The sequence below is a fragment of the Phlebotomus papatasi genome, chromosome 1 (genome assembly GCF_024763615.1).
Source record: "Phlebotomus papatasi isolate M1 chromosome 1, Ppap_2.1, whole genome shotgun sequence".
NCBI classification, from domain to species: Eukaryota; Metazoa; Arthropoda; class Insecta; order Diptera; family Psychodidae; genus Phlebotomus; species Phlebotomus papatasi.
Genome location: NC_077222.1, coordinates 47762229 through 47782882, shown reverse-complemented (window position 1 = coordinate 47782882; position 20654 = coordinate 47762229). Strand labels below are relative to the sequence as shown.

The 20654-nt window shown below is 32.9% G+C and overlaps 1 protein-coding gene across 9 annotated transcripts in view; it reads right to left on the bottom strand.

Annotated features, from left to right (window-relative positions):
- The window catches only part of LOC129799484 (rhotekin-like), a 68387-nt gene that overhangs the window by 8478 nt on the left and 39255 nt on the right, over positions 1 to 20654 (bottom strand). For 5 of the 9 annotated variants that reach the window (XM_055843401.1, XM_055843393.1, XM_055843395.1 and 2 more), the window contains 2 exons: positions 3510 to 3964; positions 3259 to 3438 (listed from right to left, as the gene is read on the bottom strand). In XM_055843401.1, coding sequence (XP_055699376.1) covers positions 3259 to 3438; positions 3510 to 3964 — 635 coding nt within the window. Of the gene's footprint in view, positions 1 to 3258; positions 3439 to 3509; positions 3965 to 16784; positions 17164 to 18217; positions 19899 to 20654 lie in introns of those variants that run through there. The other 4 variants (XM_055843400.1, XM_055843399.1, XM_055843397.1 and 1 more) reach the window with 4 other exon arrangements.

Genomic DNA, 20654 nt, shown 5'->3' with positions numbered 1-20654 from the left:
TTTGAATTTAAATTGCGTTGTAAAAACTAAGTGTGGAAAGAGTCTTACAAAAAATGTGACAGATCGATTGTGTTTCTAGCAGTCTTGTGATTTGTGGTAAAGTGCAAAAGGTTTTCCTTCGGCGTTTTTCATGAAAATTTATTAGTTTTCATTAAAGATTGTTTCTGTTTATGTTAATACTAAGTCAATCTTTAAATTTCGGGGAAAATTTCCCCGATTTCGAGTTTTTCAATTTCTGAGTTCTCCAATGTCCAGAGAAAAAAACCATCGCTTCTATGAAAAAGATGATGTGGAAAAGGCCTTGGAAGAGTTCAGGAAGGGCAAATTGCTACGGGAATCTGCGCGTAAATTTGAGATGCTACCCTTCAGGCCTTCAGGACAAATTATAGGGAAGATATCAGGGCTTGTGGGCCATATAAACGTATTAAACTAAATATTAAACCCGTTCCGTATGACGCTTTGAAATTTTTTATCCGTTGCTTCACAAACAAGGTGGGCGGAATTTCACTCAAAGTGGCCGGAATACTACTCAAAGCAATGTCCACATTTTTATTAATTTTTCAATATTTTAGGAAGTGATTCAAAGAAAACAAAGATGATAAACTAGTTTTCAAGGTTCCACACAACCTTCCCGAAAAGAAAGTAACAAGAAATATCAATATGAATTAAAAATATTGCATTTCAAACTTAGAACTTCAGTGCATATTTGCAACTATGCCGACATTTGGCACACTTACCCTAGTTCTTTCGGATATTTAATTGATTTCAAGACCTTTCCAAAAAAATCCAATTCGATTAAATTCGATTGACAAATAGGCTCTCCAAAGTAGTTAAAATTTTTCCTTCAAAAATTCAAGATGGCGATTTTTTTAGGTCATAGGTATGTTTGAACGAAATATTCGCCTGGACTACCTCTAAAACATATCCAAAAAATGAAAAATATCGTAGGACGTTTTCGAAATAAACCAAAAAATATGGTTTTAGATTGGAATGGAGGGAGGTGGGAGGAAAAGAAAAAAAACGTCTGGAGGTATTGTGTTTTATTAGAGGTAACGGAAGACCGGAAGTTAATATCTTTAACCGTTTATACTCCAGTATGATGACAAGTTGAAAAAAAGTTGATTTGAGTTCGAGCAGTAACATGAACAAAATGCAATATATTTTACAAAAAAAAGTGGGTTAGACGTAGTGACTAGTTTTCAAAAATACGTTCTATCACGGGGAGACGATCCATCTTGCAAACCTGACGATACGAGTTGCACTGTTGATTTGGGACTCTTTTGCTTTAAATTCAATTTAATTTTTACTGCTCCAATTCCACAGAGAAAGCAGTTGTAATCCTTATGGTGCTGGCACACCTATTCAATTGAGTGAATTTCAATCGATTGAAATTTTACCTCTTACTCTTTCAAAGTGAAATCAGATATAGGTGTCTCTTTCTGTCTAATGAAATTTAAATTTGAAATTGGAATTTAAATTTCAATTTTCATTTGACAGAAAGAGACACATATATCTTATTTTACTTTGAAAGAGTAAGAGGTAGAATTACAATCGGTTGAAATTCACTGAATTGAAAAGGTGTGCCAGCGCCATTAGATTTTGAGTTTCATCTTTTTAACCCCTAAAAGGTCGTATTTTGGTAGAATTTTGAAATATAAAGTTTCGAGTTTTTTTTGACGTCAGCCTGTTTGTTCATCTGTTCGCCCGGCCGTTATCACGCCTAGAGGCTAAACCGTTAGAGATAGAGACTTGGGACCTTCGGAGAACCCCTTATTAAGCCGTGGGGCTATTAAAATGTCCCACATTTTCGTTCCATCCCTACCCTACCCCTCCAAAACCATGTTTTTTTTTAGAAAATGTGTCGAGCGATTTTTTTCATATTGGATATGTTTGAGAAGTTACCTAAGCGGAAACTTCGTCCATGTTTGAAAAAAACCGTTGAGTCATTCGTAAAAACGGATTTTCAATGTCAAAAGTTAGAAAAGCTCTAGAGAGCGTATTTCTCAAATAATTCGGATCATATTTGGACTCGTTGGAAAGGTCGTGGGATTCTTGACAAGCCTTAACCTATTCTAATCTGTTATGAACCGGTTCACAACCGATTACTATTTTTTTCAATCAGAAATTCAATTATATTGTTTTTAATGGTGTCTACACACTAGAAGTAATTTTCGTCAAAAATTGCCTTTTTTTTTAAAAAAAATCTGACGTTTCTGCTTACAAGGATGGGGGGAAATTTTCTTTAAAAAGGCATTTTGGACTATATTTTAAATGATTTAGAAATTGGTTCATGTTCAAAACGGTCGTGAACCGATAAACGAAAAATGATGCGAATGTGTTTTTGAAATATAGCTATACCTAGTCACGAGTTCCTGCATTTCGCAAAGCATAATACATTTCATCACCTCTACTTTTAAACACAAAATCTCCATCGTAGCATTAACTTTCTCATGGGTCAAAGTCTTTTGAAAGAACACTTCTTCAAAGTCTTTTTTAAGGTAAGACGGTCCGAAGATAGTCATCCCAAAAATCACATTTAGTGTGATTATAAAATTTCCTTAAATAATTTAATCAGTATAAATTAGTAAATTTATTCTGACATTTATTCTATAGGTAATTGTAAAAACAAACGTAGTAAATGTCAATTTAAATGCTGTAAAAGTGTGTTTTTGATGCGTAAGTTGACGCGTGGTAACTGTCAGAGGGTTGAATAAAATATTAAATGTGAACTATTAAAAAAAACCATACAAACGCGATGTGGTTTCATTTTTGACGATATTCATACAAATCTTTTTAAATAAACATTAAAAAATACCGTGTTTTCCATTGTTTTTGATAATTAATTTTTTTTATAATTTTTATAAAATTTATAAAAAAAATAATTAACTTTTTAGTAGAGGGTTCCTTAAGGACCTAATAATTTGTAATCCATTCGTCGCGATTACGCTCTGATCTTTTTTCTATATTCATTTCTTTTATTTTTGATTATTTCCAAAAATATAAAAATATATAATCTTTTATTTCTAATTATCTTTATTCCATTTCGATTAAAATAAATTTGAATTGAACTACAATAGGTTACTAATCTGAATATATTAATAAATATTATTTACCAAAAATAAAGTTACGTAGAAAATAAAATTTGAATAAAATTATCATATTAAAAATAAATAATAGATTAGTGTCAGTGATGCAATGTATTTATATCATATAGACCAAACCCTATTTTGTATAAATAATTTTTAAAATTTCACTTACATTTTTGTATTATTCAGTTCATCTTTGAGATTTGCAGCCAGTCTTTTGCCCACCGTTCGACTAATTGAACTGTGAATGGTGTTTTTAATTTTTCGAGGTGTTGACGCAATCGACAAGTCAGACTCCATCATCACTGCGTACACCTCCAATTTCAGCTCGAAATCGGGAGTGATATTAGAACTGTGAAAAAAAATCCAACCAAAAATCAGCATAAGAGATTGACCTATGAGATCACTCTGTGTACAACTCACAAGAGAATCGCATCGCTAAAGGTGATATCCGTGAGATTTCTGTCCACGGGACACAGAAGCGACGTATCGTAGATCTCAGTACCAATTTTGGCCAGACAGAACACAGCAAAGCGTCGGTGATCTCCCTTGTTCTTGAAGTGATCCGTATCCCTCCACATAAGAGGCATCCGGATCTCACTGAGGGACACCTTTCCGGTGGGCTTTGCCCGTTGTGTGGTGTCTCGATCGCGCTTCCGTCGCTGCAATTCCGCCATGTAAGCTGTCATGCGTTCATTGGACGTCAGCAGATTCTTCGCCGCCTCGAGAATTTGCGTATTGTTGGCATTCGATGCTGAATTCCCAACATACCCTGCACCCTTTGCTGATGTCTTTGGATTATTGCAAGCTGCCAGCAATTTAGCTGAGCCTTCTCGCATTTTGATCTCCAAGTCGATCTTTTGCTCCAAATCTAACTCCTGATAATTTAAAAAGAAAATAAAAATAATGCAAAAAGTTTCCAGAAACAAATACGATTTTTTGTTAAAAAAAAAGAAAACCATATCAGAAGTGCAAGACGCACATTCTTAATTGTAAAAAAGAATAGGTAAACACCATTTAGGGTAAGTGTGCCAAATTTCGGCATAGTTGCATGCAAGCGCCAAAGTCTCAGTTTGAAATGTAATATCTTTAATAGAAATTGATTTTTTTATTCCTTCTACTTAAGGAGTGTTGCTTAGAATCTTGTAGACAGTTTATCGTCTTTATTTACTCTAAAATCATTCTTAATACATTTTAAAATGAATAAAAATGTAGACATAGCTTTGGTGCCCTATTTCGGCCACGTTTATTCTCATAGCTCCTTGCCCTTCAGGAATTCTTCCAATGCCTTTTTCACGTCATCTCGTTTGTCAAAGCGACATTCTTTGTTATTCTTTTGCATTGTATAATCTCTAGAATATGTAAAACCTAAAAATTCATGGAAATTCGAGGAACAAAAAAGGTGGCCGAAATTGCAAGCTGGCCGGAATTTGGCACACTTACTCTAAGCACCTTCAATAAATTCAAAAAAAAAGTAATTTAAAACACTTTCCATGATGATTAGCTTAATTGTTTATGAGAATAAAAAGTGGTTTGAAGTGCTTATAAAAATGTTTTCAATATAGCTGATGGATGATTTTTCTTATATACACCACATTCAAACACTTTGTAGCAATTAAATTCTATTGAGTTTTCCATGTGATAACCATTTATGAATAAAGTGTAGGATAATGAGACAAGCAATTGAAAGACATGTGTGAGATTTAATTTACATTGGCGTCGGCGTTAATTCCAAACAATTGAGTGGCAAGTGAACAAAAATGTTTGAGTTACGCAACTTTTAACGCTTCTGTCGTACCATTAGATTATCAAGATGATATAGAAAGGGGTCATATAATTCTCATTTTTTTCTGATTTTACAAGCTTCACAATTCTCAATACAATTAACAATATTTCTTTTATATTAAATTCTTATATGTTATTCTGTTGAAATTATTCTTTTTTGTTTATGGTTATATATTGGATGGGAATTTTCACTGAATTGCAGCCTTTCTTGCAACCTCTATTGAATTTTACAAATAAATTCAAAAAGATTATTCACTTTTCGGCGACGTGTTACATGGCACTTTCAGATTTTTACCCGAGATAGAGTATATAACAAGAATTTTCGTGAGAATCATGATCTCATCTCCAATCTTCATCTTTAACGTCATTGAGTCATACAATAAATGTTTGCAAAACCGTGTCTCTTTCTTTCTAAATATTCCGCAAAATCCTATTCTAATTCTGGTTCCCGGTGATCAGATGCGTATACGTAAATTGTAAATAGTGAATCAATTAATGATTCAAATGGCCTCTATAGACACTTCTAGAATTCTATAGGCAAGCCTAAAACATTAAAAGACTCTTAATTGCAATTGAATTTAATTGTTCTCTTTCGACATTTTCATCGAATAGGGTTTATAGTTTAAATGAATATTCTTCTCTGAAGTAATGAACCTAATGAAATTGTCCGTATGGAGAAAAAGAGTTTTGATCGTGCTGTTAAAAGCTGTCCTTGACTCCATTGACTATGGGTTTTGTATGGTCCACCGCCGAGATGATGGTGTTATAAAATGTTGGAAGATGAAAGAAAGAGTAAAGGCAACAGAGTGTGTAAATTGGCCTACAAACATTATGTTGCACATTAATGGTCAGAGGAAGCAAATATACTTCTTTTTTTTTCTTTGTAAAACAGGACAGAAGTTTTTAAGAGGAAGTTACATTCAATGCCCGACTCAACATCCTTAAAATATTGTCATCAACTATTGGGCAAAAGTTAAACATAAACTATCACGTTTTCAAGTGGAAATATCCACAAGAATTACCAAAAAGTATCCAGGAAGCTATTTATCACCATTTTTATGACTATCCCCAAAATAGATGCTCATTTCTTTGTTTCCTCTTCTATCACCGTAGATGTCACTGAAACCACTTTAAAATGATACCCAAATTCTTCGTGTGAAGATTCATTGAGAATTTATGATCACAGCGAGTTGCATTTATATATACCACACATATCTCTAAATATTTTCTTCTATTCTCTCCACAAATTGATAGTTTCTAGCAATTTTATGTGGATTTTGTGATCTCACTCTTTCGAAAGAGTATTTATAGGTTCATTCCGGGAGATCTGTGATTCGGTTTTCCTTAAATATTAAACCGACAAAAACATTTTCGCACACATCTCATAGATTTTGAAAAAAAAGGAATCCGGTAGTTAGAAATTTAAGATATTCGGGATAACATATTTAAAAGTATTTAAATTAAACATCCTAATGTTAAGAAATTAAAAATAAATTTAGGAAAAATCTTGTAAAATGAAAAATATAAACAAGGATGATCGAAAGCGGTCAAATTCTGAAAGGGACAGATAATCCTAACCGGCTTATGTAGGTGAGATTCTTAACGTGAGATAACTCGGAGTGCATGCAAATTCGATTCGGAGCTGAAGTTGGGAGACGCCATTCAGTTATCTTGAATCAAATTCGTGAAATTATACAAATTTTGTATTTAAACCAAAATATCAAGGATTTGGATGAACTGATAGAAAAGTGATATATGGATGAAATGTAGACCAGAATGTTCTCTATAATTTTCCCATAGAACATGATCTCATCGATTACTCAGAAGCCAAGATAAGCGAGGTTTTTTGTTTCTTAACTCGTTTTTTCATCCAGAGTGCCCCAAGTAGTCATTTGTTGAGCTTCAACTATTTCAAAGAATTGTTGTATTTTGTGGGACTTTCCATTTAAAACCCTATTTTAAGTGTCTTGGTGGAGTAGAGGCAGTCAAATTGGCATCTGAGTGATTTCAAAGCGTTTTTATGGGAAAAATCATTTTTTTTACACATAAACGGCAAAATCGGAGTGATAGCGTAGTCTGAGCGGAAAATGATGTATGGACGAAATGTAGAGACAAATGTGTTCTACAATTGTGTCGAAGTAATCATCAAAATCGGTTTAGCGACAGTCGAGATAATTGAGGTTATGTGATATTGAAATTGGTTTTTCGACTGTGGCGCCCCTGGTGTTGGTCCCACGAAGTTCAAATATTCTAGAAAGTTGTAGCATTTGGTGAGATCTTTCGTTTAAGCCCTCACTCATCAAAATCGGTCACATAGAACCGGAGATATGATTTTTTGAATTTTGTGAACTTTGACCCCTCATATCTCCGGTTCTGTTTTAACCACAGCGCGCATACGCACCATTTTGGAAACGTCCTAGACTGGACTACAACATACTAAAATTTCATTAACTTGCACAATGCCGTTTTTGAGAAAAGTGACTTTGAATTTCGATGAATTTTGACGCTATCACAGCGCCACCTGTGGTGACTTTTTGAACTTCCATCTGAAAGTGCTCATCGAGACGAAACCAAAAAGGTAAAATTTATGTCGATATGTTAATTAGAACCGGAGATAGAGGCCGGTCAATGTTCGAACTTTGACCCCTTATAGCTCGGGTCAGGGGTTATGGATCGACTTAAGGTTTTTTTTGTTTGATAGGTATAATCAACGGCTACAACATACTAAAATTTCAGCCCGATTGCATAAGGAATTTTTGAGTTATTTAACTTTTAAGATTTAAATATTTTCTTTTTAATAATAGCGCCCCTAGCGGTGGTTTTATGAACTTGCGATGTTAGAAGGGGAAGTGGCATTTCACGAGAGCTTTCCAAAAAGCCCTCATTTTTTAAATTCTGACAATTAGAACCGGAGTTATGGCCATTTTAAGAAAATTTTTTTGGACCCTTATAGCTCGGGTCAGGGGGGTCGGGGGACCTTAAGTTTGGTATTGATGGAAAGCTCTAAGGCCCAGCTATAACATACTAAAATTTGAGTCCGCTGAATGCCACAGGGCCGGAGCTATTGAGAAAACAAAAAAGGGGGGTCTTCAAAATGGCGGAAGGAGGGGTGGGGGGTGGGGGGTCAATGCACCATGTTGCAATTTTCATACGATATTTAACCTTTGCCGAAAACCGCAAGTCGATATCTTTTTTAGTTTAGGAGCTATTAAGCTCCAAAGTGCGGCCGGCCGGCCGGCCGGGAACGTAACTTAGCCCCCCATATATTCGTGATCAGGAAGTGGCGAAACACATTTTGGCCAAGTTTGAGCGCGATCGGAGGACATGAAATTTTGTTAGGATTATAGTAGGTGAGATTGTTAAGAATCTCACCTAATACCCTTATAAATTTGGTTTCTATTGCAGTAGACTCTCGCTAATTCGGCTCTTTTAAGATGGGGCTACTTTATAATTCGGGCGGCAGTTAAATTCGAAAAAAGTTTGTCAAAATTTTTCAAGTTTGATTATGATTATCTAATGAAGCAAATAGCCTTAAATTTGCCATGGTTTGTCTTAGTTATGATGTGTTTTTGCATTTTTAATGGACTTTCATGAAATTTACAATAAATAGGAGTATGTAAACGTAATATGTTCATGCAGATGAACAAAAATACGTTGTACTTCAAACAGCTTGACGTCCGAATTTCTCTCTAATTCGGGTGACATTTCGGTCTCAAATGCCCGAATTTGAGGGAGTCTACTGTATTATAAAGGGGAAACTGAAATACCACCGAATACTGTAGTTCCGAACACTGATTTTTATTTTTAAACAACTTGTACTATGATGACCCCTTACCTCAGAGGACAAGTATCCCTCACGTATCTATGAATTCATACAGTTATCGTTCTCTGAAGTCTAATATCTAATAAAAAATCGCAGTTTTTGGTGCTATTCCGTGTTCGATAGTGCCGCAGTTTCTCACAACTAAAAATATAGCTAAGAACAATAACAATTTATCTCGTACAACACACCATTTCCCCCTTAATCTTGAACACTTTTGCCTTACAAAAGAAAAACGGCCAGACTAGTTTTATAAAATACAAACAATACTAGGTAAGCACACTGAGAGAAATCCGAAAAAGTTAAAATAACATTCCGGAAATGTTAATTTTACCCTGCAGTATTGATCCGAAAACGGTGTAAATATTACCCTTTTTAGGTGTATTATGGGTTAAATTTACCCTTCTTTCATGTTGATTTTACCCTTAAAAGGTGTAAAATTAACATTAAAAAATGTTGATATATTTTTACACCCAAAAAGTGTTAAAGTTATGACGAAAAATAAAGTTAATCGCAGCCTCTTTTTTTCTCAGTGCATATGAATTTGAGCTCTAACCTCTTTATTTTGTTAGTTTAGATAAAATTAAAATAAATCTGATTTTGATAAACAAAATTCAAAATGTCTTAAGCTTATTTTTCCAGTATAAATCAAAATTTTTGCTTATTAGAATATTAAAATATTCCTCAAAGCCTTTTTTTTCATTACAACTGGACTAACAAACCATAGTAATTATTTAGAAAATGCAAGATTTTAAAACAAAATCAAATAGATTCTATTAAATATGTTTACATCAATGAAGTAATTGATAATGTCGTAAAATCAACAACTTCAAATCATCCGTGTGTTTTTTTTTCCTTTTTGTAAATTGTTATTCATAAAACAATCATGCTAATGACTTGACTTTTTTATTGGATTTCGAAAGTCAATGAAAAAATCACCTTATGTCTTTAAGTGATGTATTAATTATAGAAAATATCTATTTAAAAGCACTTTGTTTACCACCCACATAGTCTACATAGTGCGAACATTTTGGCGGAAGACAAAAATTGCACGAATTTCTGGTGCATGTGAATTTATTTGTAAAGTGCTTAGTTCTCATCAATAAAACATTATTTTGATTGAATGGAGATTTATGAATATTTGAGTAGTTGTCAAGGTTTTTTTTTCTTTTAGACATCCACCCACCCAATATTTGTTTCATAAATTGTGCTCGTTGGTACATTTTCTCTATTACATTCAGTTGTGCAGTTATATTAAATTGGAGAGACAATTCGACAGACTTGTGCAATGACAACGGATACATGTTCTCACTCAACCCACAATTTCTAATTCTAGCACACACAAGGGACATTTTACATGTGTTCGCCTCATTGAATAACTTTGGTGACTCTCTTTATAGACAAGACACGGCTGCTGAATATTAATTTACTCTGAATTTTTCTATCATTGGTAACCGGAAGAAGTAACAAATTCCAATGAGTACCTTTCCCTGCTTAATTCTTCTCTTCAAATTCTTCCTAAAAAGTCTCAGATTCTCATGCGATGTTTGCATATTTCAAAAAAGTTTATTTCTCTAAATTATTTTCTATTCAGGGATTTTTCCCTCTCTCTGTCTCACCATCTTAACATTTAAACTGAGGTTTTTGTACAACCTCTTATACTGATGGTATTGAAGTTATTGCATATTTGGTGAATATCTGAGGAAAAGAATGATAGTGCAATGGAAACGGGTATTTAAACAATTCAAGGGAATTCACCTCGAAATATTGTGAAGGAATGAGCTTTAAGCTGAAAATCTTGTTGGGGATACGATTCACACCAATTGAGCTGTTTTGAGATTGTTTTTAGTAGAATACCATTTTTTTTATATTCGAGAAATACACTTATGGAAAAATTCTTAGGATTGTAGACAACAATCGTGTGAACGAAAACATCAATGCTTTTGAGACAAAACAAACTGACTACGGATTTAAAAAAAAATAGCAGAATTTCTTAAGATGGGAAATTTTGGAAGAAAACACCATTAAAAACACTTGCAAGTGTATCATAAATTTAAATCAAATAAAACAGTAGAAAATTAAGTGTCATTACCATTTCAAATTAAATGCTTTCAATTAATTTAGAGTTAATTCTGAGAATATTAAATCTTAAATTACTTGTAAGACTAATTCGTTTTATTCAGTTGTGTTTTATATTTATATCATTAATCCTGCCTAGCGTCAACTATTCACACTAACTTTGTTAAAATCCAAATATAAATGAGTTTTTTTTATATCAGAATTTATAGCTTATCTTTAGCTTGTTTTATTTTTGTGGTTTAGTAAAAAACATATTTTTCCATTTTTGATAATTTTTATATTTCTTTTTTTTTTAATAAAATTGTAGAAATAAAATATTGACGGGAATATAACAGATGTGAATGTAATTTTTATTAAAACTTACAATTTATTACGAACTTGATTTAGAATTTAATACTAAAATTCGAAAATATAAGGAATGAGAAAGTTTTGAAAGTAACACAAGATACACACAATAAAGTGTGCAATTACAAACTATATCCTTTTCCTTACATTATGCATTATTCTTGACAAAAATGTAAAAAATTTCAGTGCAATATTCATATTTCTGAGGGTAAAGCCTTAATTCAAAAGTATACATGTTTGATCGAAATTTATTAGCTTAGATTCCTTACAATCTCAGCTTTATTATTGCAGTATCTCGACTTAACCTTAGGCCCTGAACCTAACTGTCTCTAATACCTGACTTTCTGAGCATAATTGAAAATCGGTATATAGGGTGGAATCACCACTTCTCGCCAATGCCCCACTTCTCGCCATACTTATATTGAAATCGCTATTTTTCACGATTTATGAAATAAATGAGCCGCAAAATTATTTGCATTTTTATTGCTGCTACGTATAGAGTCGAAAAATAATAATTATTCGTTTTAGATTTAAAATTTTAAGCATTTTTAGAGCAATATTTTAAGCAAGTACATGGAATCCAATATTTCTTACCAACAAGTGCCATCAAATTATCATCGAACAAAATTTACATTTTTGGGTAAATAATCTGTAATAATATTATATTTCATTTAATATAATTTTTATGTGAAAATGAGGCATGGTGGAGAGTGGTAATGTTTTGAATTGATTTTACCACCTATCGCCATTGCTTTTCAATAGGCGACACTAACTTCATTTCGTAGATTTTCAGTTGTCATATCTGCTCTGTTTACTCTCTGCAACAGTCTAATAATTTGATTTCCCAAATAAAAGTGAAGAAAATTCATTTAAAGTGAGTAATAATAAGGTGATCATGAGGAAAAAGAAATGCCGAATGTATTCTTTGTGTTGCAGTTTAGTGATTAAAATAGTAACTTCAGAAAATAAAAATTATTATAAAAAGTAGTAAGTAAGGAGCAGTGAAAAAGACAAGTTCAATGAGAATAAATTGTAACTTAATTGTAAAAAAGTGTCTTTCAGTGATAAATATAACAAGAGGACATTCATCGAAGACAATATTCTACCGGGTGCTCCAAGCCGGATATATTGACTAATTATTGATACAATTATTTCTGTCTACAGGTAATCATCTTTAAACACTTTGCATAATATTGCTCAAAATAATCGAGTTTGGACGTTTTCAAGAAGGTGGTGATAAGTGGTTACAAAACTGGCGAAAAGTGGTAAAAAGTGGCAACGAAGTGTTAATTTTTGCATTGTTAATAAAAATCAATTTTTTAAGTAGTCCAGCGTTAAATTGTATACTACTGTTTTGACCAAGCGTCTGGCAAGTTGGCCTTTTTATATGGAGCTATTTGAAGCCAATACCTAAATTGATCTCGGACTCAGCTCACAGTGCTCTAAGGAAAAAATTTATTTAACCAAAAATTTAGTATATTTATCCCTCCATACGGAAAGGTATCTTATAATACGGAAAAACTTCTCACTTTTTAAATATTTAGCGTAACGATCACGAGTGCAGAAAAATTCCCATACGTATTTGTATGTGAAAGTAAGAAATTGGCTTCAATTTTGAAGGCCACTCGCCGGGGACTAGGTTTTGACGAATCAGGAGCCAATTCATCTCAGTAACTTTGTGTCAAATTTGAGTTATCTTATAATAAGGGTTCAAAAGTTATAATCAAATTAATTTCACATTTTCCCAAAAGTAGAGATAAGTGGTTACTCCACCCTACAGCAGTCTTATTTGTTGAAATAAAATTTAAAGAGATTTGGAGCTTCGGGGGACATCCCCCCTAGGTATATCCTGGAGCCATTAACATGCTCTTTCCTTTTTAAAAAATTCTTATTTTTTTTCAAATTAACTATATTCATTTTAGTTATAAAATTAATCATTTAAAAAAAAGTTTTTAACTGAACTTTTTTTAGTACTTTAATCAATTTATATCTTTGTAGGGGAAACTGGGGCACCACCAAACACGGGGTAGCACCAAACACTAATTTTTATTTCTTAACTACTTGGACTATCTCAACCATTTCTTCAGTAGACAAGCATCCCTATAGTGCCTATAAATTCCTATAGGTCTTGTCCTTAGAAGTCGAATATATGATTAAAAAATCGCAGTGTTTGGTGCTACCCCGTGTTTGGTAGTGCCCCAGTTTCCCCTATATTATTTTGCATTGCAATCAATTCCCAAAATTTCAGAAAATGAATAAACAGTCACTGCACTTCAAACGAATTCCATCAATTCATCACATATCAATTATTTTTCAGCATATTTTCCAAAACAGCTTACTAAAGATATGTCAATGTATCTTCCTTTCTGATTAATTTACTATGTGATTGTGGTTGACCTCAAGAACATTTCCAATAAGTCTGGAGAGTAGAAGTTCAATGTTCAACATTCCCAAATTGAAAAGCTTAGCATAAATTGTTCGATTGAAATCAGACCACAGAGTGGCGAAACTCTGAAGACGAGACATTTTTTTTATACTTCATAAAATCAATTTGTTAAATATGCCAAATTGACAAATTTAGGTCTTTTGCAATAATATTCATCATTTTAGGGGACTATGTATAGCAAAAATTGTAGACTTGCATTCATAAGCAAAGTTATTTGTTGAAATATTCTCCACATATATATAAACAATTTTGTGTCTTCTAATCGTCTGTTGGTGTGGTATTAATAGGAAAATAAAATAAACTTCAATTGCTGCAAGAGAATATTATGCATACACAAACTAAACGTCATTACTTTTTGGCCTCAAATTCTAAAGAGAAAAGTGAGGTATATTTTATTTATAGAAAATCTCCTAATGTGTGTCTCTTTTCTCATTGGTTTATGCAATTTTTTTTAAAAGTTTTTCTGTATTAATTGCTATTTTTAATCGCTAAAGCATCCATGTGAGAAAACTACATTATTTGGAGTCAAATGTAAAAAGAAAATAAGTATTTACTTTAGAAAATCATGTTTTAAAACATCACAACACACATGAGAGTATTTGAAGATGTTTCTAAATATTTTGTATGTTTTACACGTTGGAGAAAATCATAATGAAAATTACACATGTTGTTTAACATTTTGCAAGAAAAATGGGACAGAGACCTTCACAGAAGCTACAAGTCTCGAAAAAAGTCAACGCTTAATTTGGACAATCCATGGTGAAGGTTTTGCACACGTTTTCGCGCCTCATCGCTAAGTTTACCACAATATCGCGGATTATTCGTTATAGTGTAAAGAGAATTTATAAGTCCGGAAGGCAGCTAAAATATGTCTCCCTGCAACCTCTTTATCATGCTGCCGTAACTGATAACACCGTCGAATTTCATTGTTTGCCGAGTTATATTTTGAGAGTGAGACACAATTACATCATTGTCTTACGTGCAAGAAAATATAAAGCTTAAAATTTCCATTGAATATAAAATGTCGCATGTGAATTTGATAAAAATGCTGCAGCTGTTGAGATATATTCTTTTTCCACACCCCAAGAAATGCTTGATATGCGAAAAAGGACCTATATTTTCTTTGAATTTATCATCAAAAACCAGACACAATTTTAGCGTGACTTGATATTTTACACACAGAATTCATATACTTGGTTGCTATAAAAAAATATTAAAAGGAACTCTTTTGCAATTAAATAGATTAAAAGCATATATGTATCTATGATCAATTTGTAGTTTCGTATTTACTTTTAATAATTACTCCTACATCTTACTGAAAACTTCTATAGCAGTAATATAATTTAGAACTTTAATACGTTTTTTTTCTTCTATTTTTGCATTTCTTTACAAAAACAGTGGTCCTGATTGCAAGAACAGAACAAACTCAAAATTAACAAAAATAATATTTAATTAGAGATTTGGGACCTTCAAAGAACACCCCACAGGTTGATCCTGGCCCTTAACATGCCTCTTACTTTTCTGCCACCCTTCCCTTCCCCACCAAAAAACCATGTTTTTTCAAAACCATCTTTTTGGGATTGCTCGAAATACCATTGAATCATTCCTAAAAACGATTTTTTTCAAGGTCAAGTATTAAAAAAGCTCAAAGAAGCGTTTTTCTTAATTCAATGGGGTCACGTTTGGGCTCATTGGAAAGGTTTTGAATTTTTTATCTGAACCGATTCGCATCGGTTATGAACAGATGATGAAACGCATCATATCTGATAAATAATTTTTATCTGCAATTCAATTTTATTACTCCTAAGATATTTTTGGGGTGATTCTTTGAGTGATTTCTAAATTATTTCAAATCGATTATGAACCGGTAAACGATAAATAATTCGAAGACATAATAATAATATTGAAACATATTATTTCTAGACAATCATATTAGTTGGTGTCGATCAGTCGAATGGTGAACTTAAAAAGTGGAATCTGTGATCCCCGTCCAAAAAAGTGTAACCATTTCCCGCCTGTACGTGAGTTTCCCAACAAAATCCGATACCTGATGAAGAGGACATTCATACTCGAAACGTCGTAAAGAATAAAATTGCGAAAGTCAAGAAAGGTCTAGTGTTTCCGTCAATTCTTGCTATTTCTAGACATATTATCACTATTATGTGCAAAGTGAAAAAAATTGCCACTTAAGCAACTAGAAAAGTTAATTCAAATTCTTTGTCCGAAGATCGTTTAGATTTTATATAGATCATAAATAAATAGGAAGTAATCTATAAACTAATAGGAAGAGAGATTCTACCACTGTTCTCATTTTGATTCTCGATTGTTAATGAGACTTTCAATATAATTACACATAGATCTAGATCATCTGAAAAGTAATATTTAAATATTATAAAAACGATCTGATTTTTCTCAGTGTAAACATGCGCTTTGCTACCAAGAAAATCAACACCTTTCTGTCGCGACTGAAAAAAATGGCACACGCTCAGTCAGATTATTTTTGACGAACAAATTGGAGATGAAATACTTCTCCTGAGAAAACCACAAATAACTGATCTGTTATACGCAATAAGGAATGTATCAGGCGTGGTTTTATTATACCCTTTATGTACACACACGAAAGATTTAATGGTGCTGTTTCAACGGACTCGTATCACGTCATATATGAAAAGGTGTTTCAATTGGTAATTTTCAAATAAATGTCCAAAGGTGCAAGCACCTTTTGGCAGTCTCGTCAACATTCATCAAATACCTCACTGTCGAGGGTCTTCTCTCCATAAAAATTTCATAACATGGGGTTTCCATGACAAAAATATGAATTATTTCCATCAATATCGTGTTTTGATTAAAGTGATCTTCACCTGGCATCAGTTCGCAAACATCAAAACATTGCGTCTCAGTAAGTGCATCAATTTTTACCATACTGCAGCGGAGATATGAAGTGAAAGAAGTCCACAAGGAACTTTTCTCCAAGAGCATGTGTGAAATTTAAGATGAAGGGAAATGATTATGCAAAAAGGGCATTTTTCATTTTGACAGCGGAAGAGCTACTCAAATTCAGAAGTTGTAGACAGCCTCTAGCCCACCCACAACTATATTTTGTCTTTGGAAAATATGCGGGTATATAAGTAAAAACGTTCAAACTCTGGCATCCATCGTCATGCATATAGAATGAAATAACAAGAATTCTAAAATGATCAGGAGGAACAAAATGAATTCAAACCTTTAGACTACATGCTATCTGACGAATGTAATACAAATCCAAGTCTTGGAGCACTTCCAGTTTGGGAAGATAGTCTTTGTGATCCACGCCTAGATTGTCTTTCGGTGTACCACCGGTGCTATGACGATTTTTTTGTGATTTTGAGTTCGTACCACTGCCACTTCTCAATGAAAGACCGGCAAGTGGTGGGAAGCACGATTCCATGGCTTATGGTGCCTTTTCACTCACCGTCTTCAACACTGAACACCACTATTATGGAAGAACTTTTTTTTAAGAAAGAAATCTTCACTGTGTTTTTTTTTCTTTTCTTGAACTGCTATACTCCACAATTGACGATCCCTTCTAGGTATTTTGCATTATGGCCATTACACGAGGCATCCTATAGTATTTTCAGGTGAAATAGAAACCCATGAAGAATCATTACAATGAGAAAACTACCCTAGTACCATGAACAATCCCATGGTGCAATGGACAGGAAAGTGTTCCCAAGGCAACAATTGAATCTTATACTATCTGTAAACCTGCATATAGCTTAAACTGACAATCAGTCAGAATCGTGTTCTTGTAATACATTGAGCCCCTACACGTAGGATTTTGTTATTGTTTCCTTTAACCAATTCATCGCTTTCAATTCTGTCCGTTTTTGCTCGAAATTAGAGGGAAAATAGTGCTCTTTATTCTTTTATCTTTAGGATAGAGAGATATACGCAGATAGAGTTGAGACTTTAATAGATAAGAAGCTAGGATTATACCCCTTTATTAAATTTATTCACAAGCTTTATAAGTTAACAAAAGTCGCATGCTTTTGGGTTTTTTAATGAAAAATAATGAGGATCATAATAATCTCTCTTGATAAGATTATTGTGTGGGAAGAATGTATAGTGCAAATTACTGCCTGACACAAAGGCTTAATAGTTAAACTCCTTAAGACAATTCAAACTCCATGAAGTTTTGTACTTCAACCAATTAAGTTTAAGTTTAAGTTTATTGAAAAACCACGAAAAATAGGCTACAATCCTCAATATATCCTCGAAAAATAGGCTACAAATTAAAGAATTTTACATTTCCTGACCGAGTCAAATCCTAAAACTCACCCAAAAAAAGACTTTAAAGATTCTTAATAAGTTCAAATAAAAAATCTGAAAAAATCGTATTTATTTTAATTAACAACCTTATCTCAAAGTATTTTTAGAATCTTTCATATCTGATTAGCCTTTTTCAAATTTCAAATAAAATTTTTAAAGTTTATCATCTTCATCTAGACTTCTCAATGTTGTCTCTTCTCAACTCAACTAGTAACAATAAACCCTAAACTCGTTTCTTTTGCGACGATTCACTTCCCCCAGGGTGTATTTGATAATTCACAGCAACAGGAAAGATTTTACATGTTCAAGATATATTTCTAAGAAATTTTTCATTTCTTATATATATACCTGTACCAATGGAGTCTATTCCACTATTATTATTTCTGCCTTTTTCGCCTTATGATTAAATATAATTGAATTAAATAGGCAATCACGGTCAATGGTTGAATTGATGTCGTGTAATATGTAACTTTAGTTAATAATTAGAAAGAGTAAAATATTAAAGTTGGTTTTGTCATCACTTTTAGAGGGCCTGCATCTTTCCAAAAAAGAAAAAAAAAGAAACTCAATGAGTCATGTGGATGCTCTTGTGCAGCATCTTTCTGAAGACCCTCTCTCTGGAGTTTCATTATCTTTCGGTCAATTTTTAAAAGGTCTCCGTAAGGTTCATGGGTGACTAGAAAAAAACAAGAAAGAACGAGAGAGAGAATTTGTTGATATAATGGACCTATGGATACGATTGCCATCCCATGTTTTGCTTCTTTTTTTCTACCTTCATCAATTATCTTCTTTATTATTCTCATTTCTTAAGCAATTTCTTATTTTTTCCCTCTCATTCGTGAGATGAGGTATAAAAATAATAAAAATAGAAACAGGTAGAATTGGGTGAATATTGCAAATGGATATAGAATTGAGCCAAAGAAGAAGCCTATACAAAACAAATTATTTATTTTTTTTTCTCTAAACGTTGAAAGGAAATCCTTACGGCTAAGAATACTCTTTAGAATGAATTTTGTTTGTATTCTTTATCCAAATTTCTTTTTTCGTTGTTGGGGAGACAAAACCTGTGGTGTCTTCTAAGGAACTTAAATTCTTGTTCAGCATGATTTTACGTGTTTTACTATTCATCACAGTAAAGTATTTTATGTTAGAAATGACCCTTTGAGCGACGATAACAATAATGCACCACCGATACTCCCTAATGAAGTCTATGGTGATACGCCCGAGGGATTTATTGATTAATATTCCTCCGCAATGAAATTCTCCTGATGCGAGGGGTTCGTGTTGTATTGTTTAGAAACAATAAATTATACTGAGACTGTCATCAAACTACTAGGGTAGAATTCTCAGATTAGTTTTTCGTTTTACTTTTCATCCTATATCTAAATAGGATTATGGGAGATGGAGTTATATTTCTTTTTCGGTCTATTTCACATCATTCTTTTCCCTCCAACACATATTGGATATTAAATGTTGTAGGTTTTGGAAGAATCTTTTGATCAAAGAAATGAAGACTAAAAAAAAACAAAATTTTAATTTCTCTCATTTACACTAAACTGAAGAATCTCTTTGATTAAACACTCCCGGTGTTGTTTTCCTAACTGTTTTCACTGTACAGCCGTACATTGGCTAGATGTTATAAACGCCAAACTAACATCAAGAAAAGCAACGGAGAATTTTGCCACACACAACTCTCTTGAGAAATGGAACCTTCTACATGTCCCAGGAAATTAAGTGGATTAAGAAAGAATTATTTTGATAATTATTATATGCACACACACTGCACGTTGGCACTATGATGAATTCATCGTCACACTAGAATCTCTTTGCGACTTAATGAGAAAACAGCTGCTGAAACGGACTCGAGAAACCGCCGCACGAGACCATCAGACTCGCTCTCTTCAACTTGACTAAATACACTCACTGCTGTAAATTCACTTCAGACTACACAATCTACCAATTGCCATAGTCAGGGATTGGAAACCCTGTTGCTATACCCAGAAAGTTTACGGTCATTCTTCCCAAATACAATATGAGGGTGACAGTCATTTTTGTAAATGATATACCCAATTGGGTAGCCCAGTAAAACTGCAAATTATAATTTTTCTATATACGAAATATAATCGTGCGATCCCTGACTCATGATCACATAACTTAAGTTGTTCAATGAAGTATACATATGCATAAGTACTGTATACTTCTACGTATGGAGAACATGAATGTGCCACAAACATTAAGAATGTTGGTTTTTTACACTTCTTTTTATCGTTTTTTTCAAAAAGCAAAAAAGAATCGTGTCCTCATGGATATCAACATCCATACAGTGAGATTCAATATAAATGTCCCAGAAACTATTAAATGCAAAAATTTCTACAATTTTAATTTAAAGTTATAATATTCTTTATTAAAAAGTAAGAAAAACATGTAATTCTAAAGAATAGTTTCTAAAGATTCTCTGATTAAATATTTGCAAAAGTTAAGTATTTTAAAAATTTGGAAAATGATGTGACATTAAGGAAAATATTTAGCATATGACTTTACTCATTTAAACAATTGTGGCTTTAACTTTTAATACCTTTTAATTTAACAAGAAAACTAAAGATTTATTTGATGAATTGAAGGTGCTAAAAGTAACTTAGGGTACAGCCTACAAATTTCACACGCAAAGGGACAAGTGGCAGACCACATGATGTAAATATCTAGAGTTCAAATCCCCTTTAAATTTAAATCATGGGCTTCTCTGTGCTTAATTTATCAGGAAATAGGATTGACAACCATATCTTTG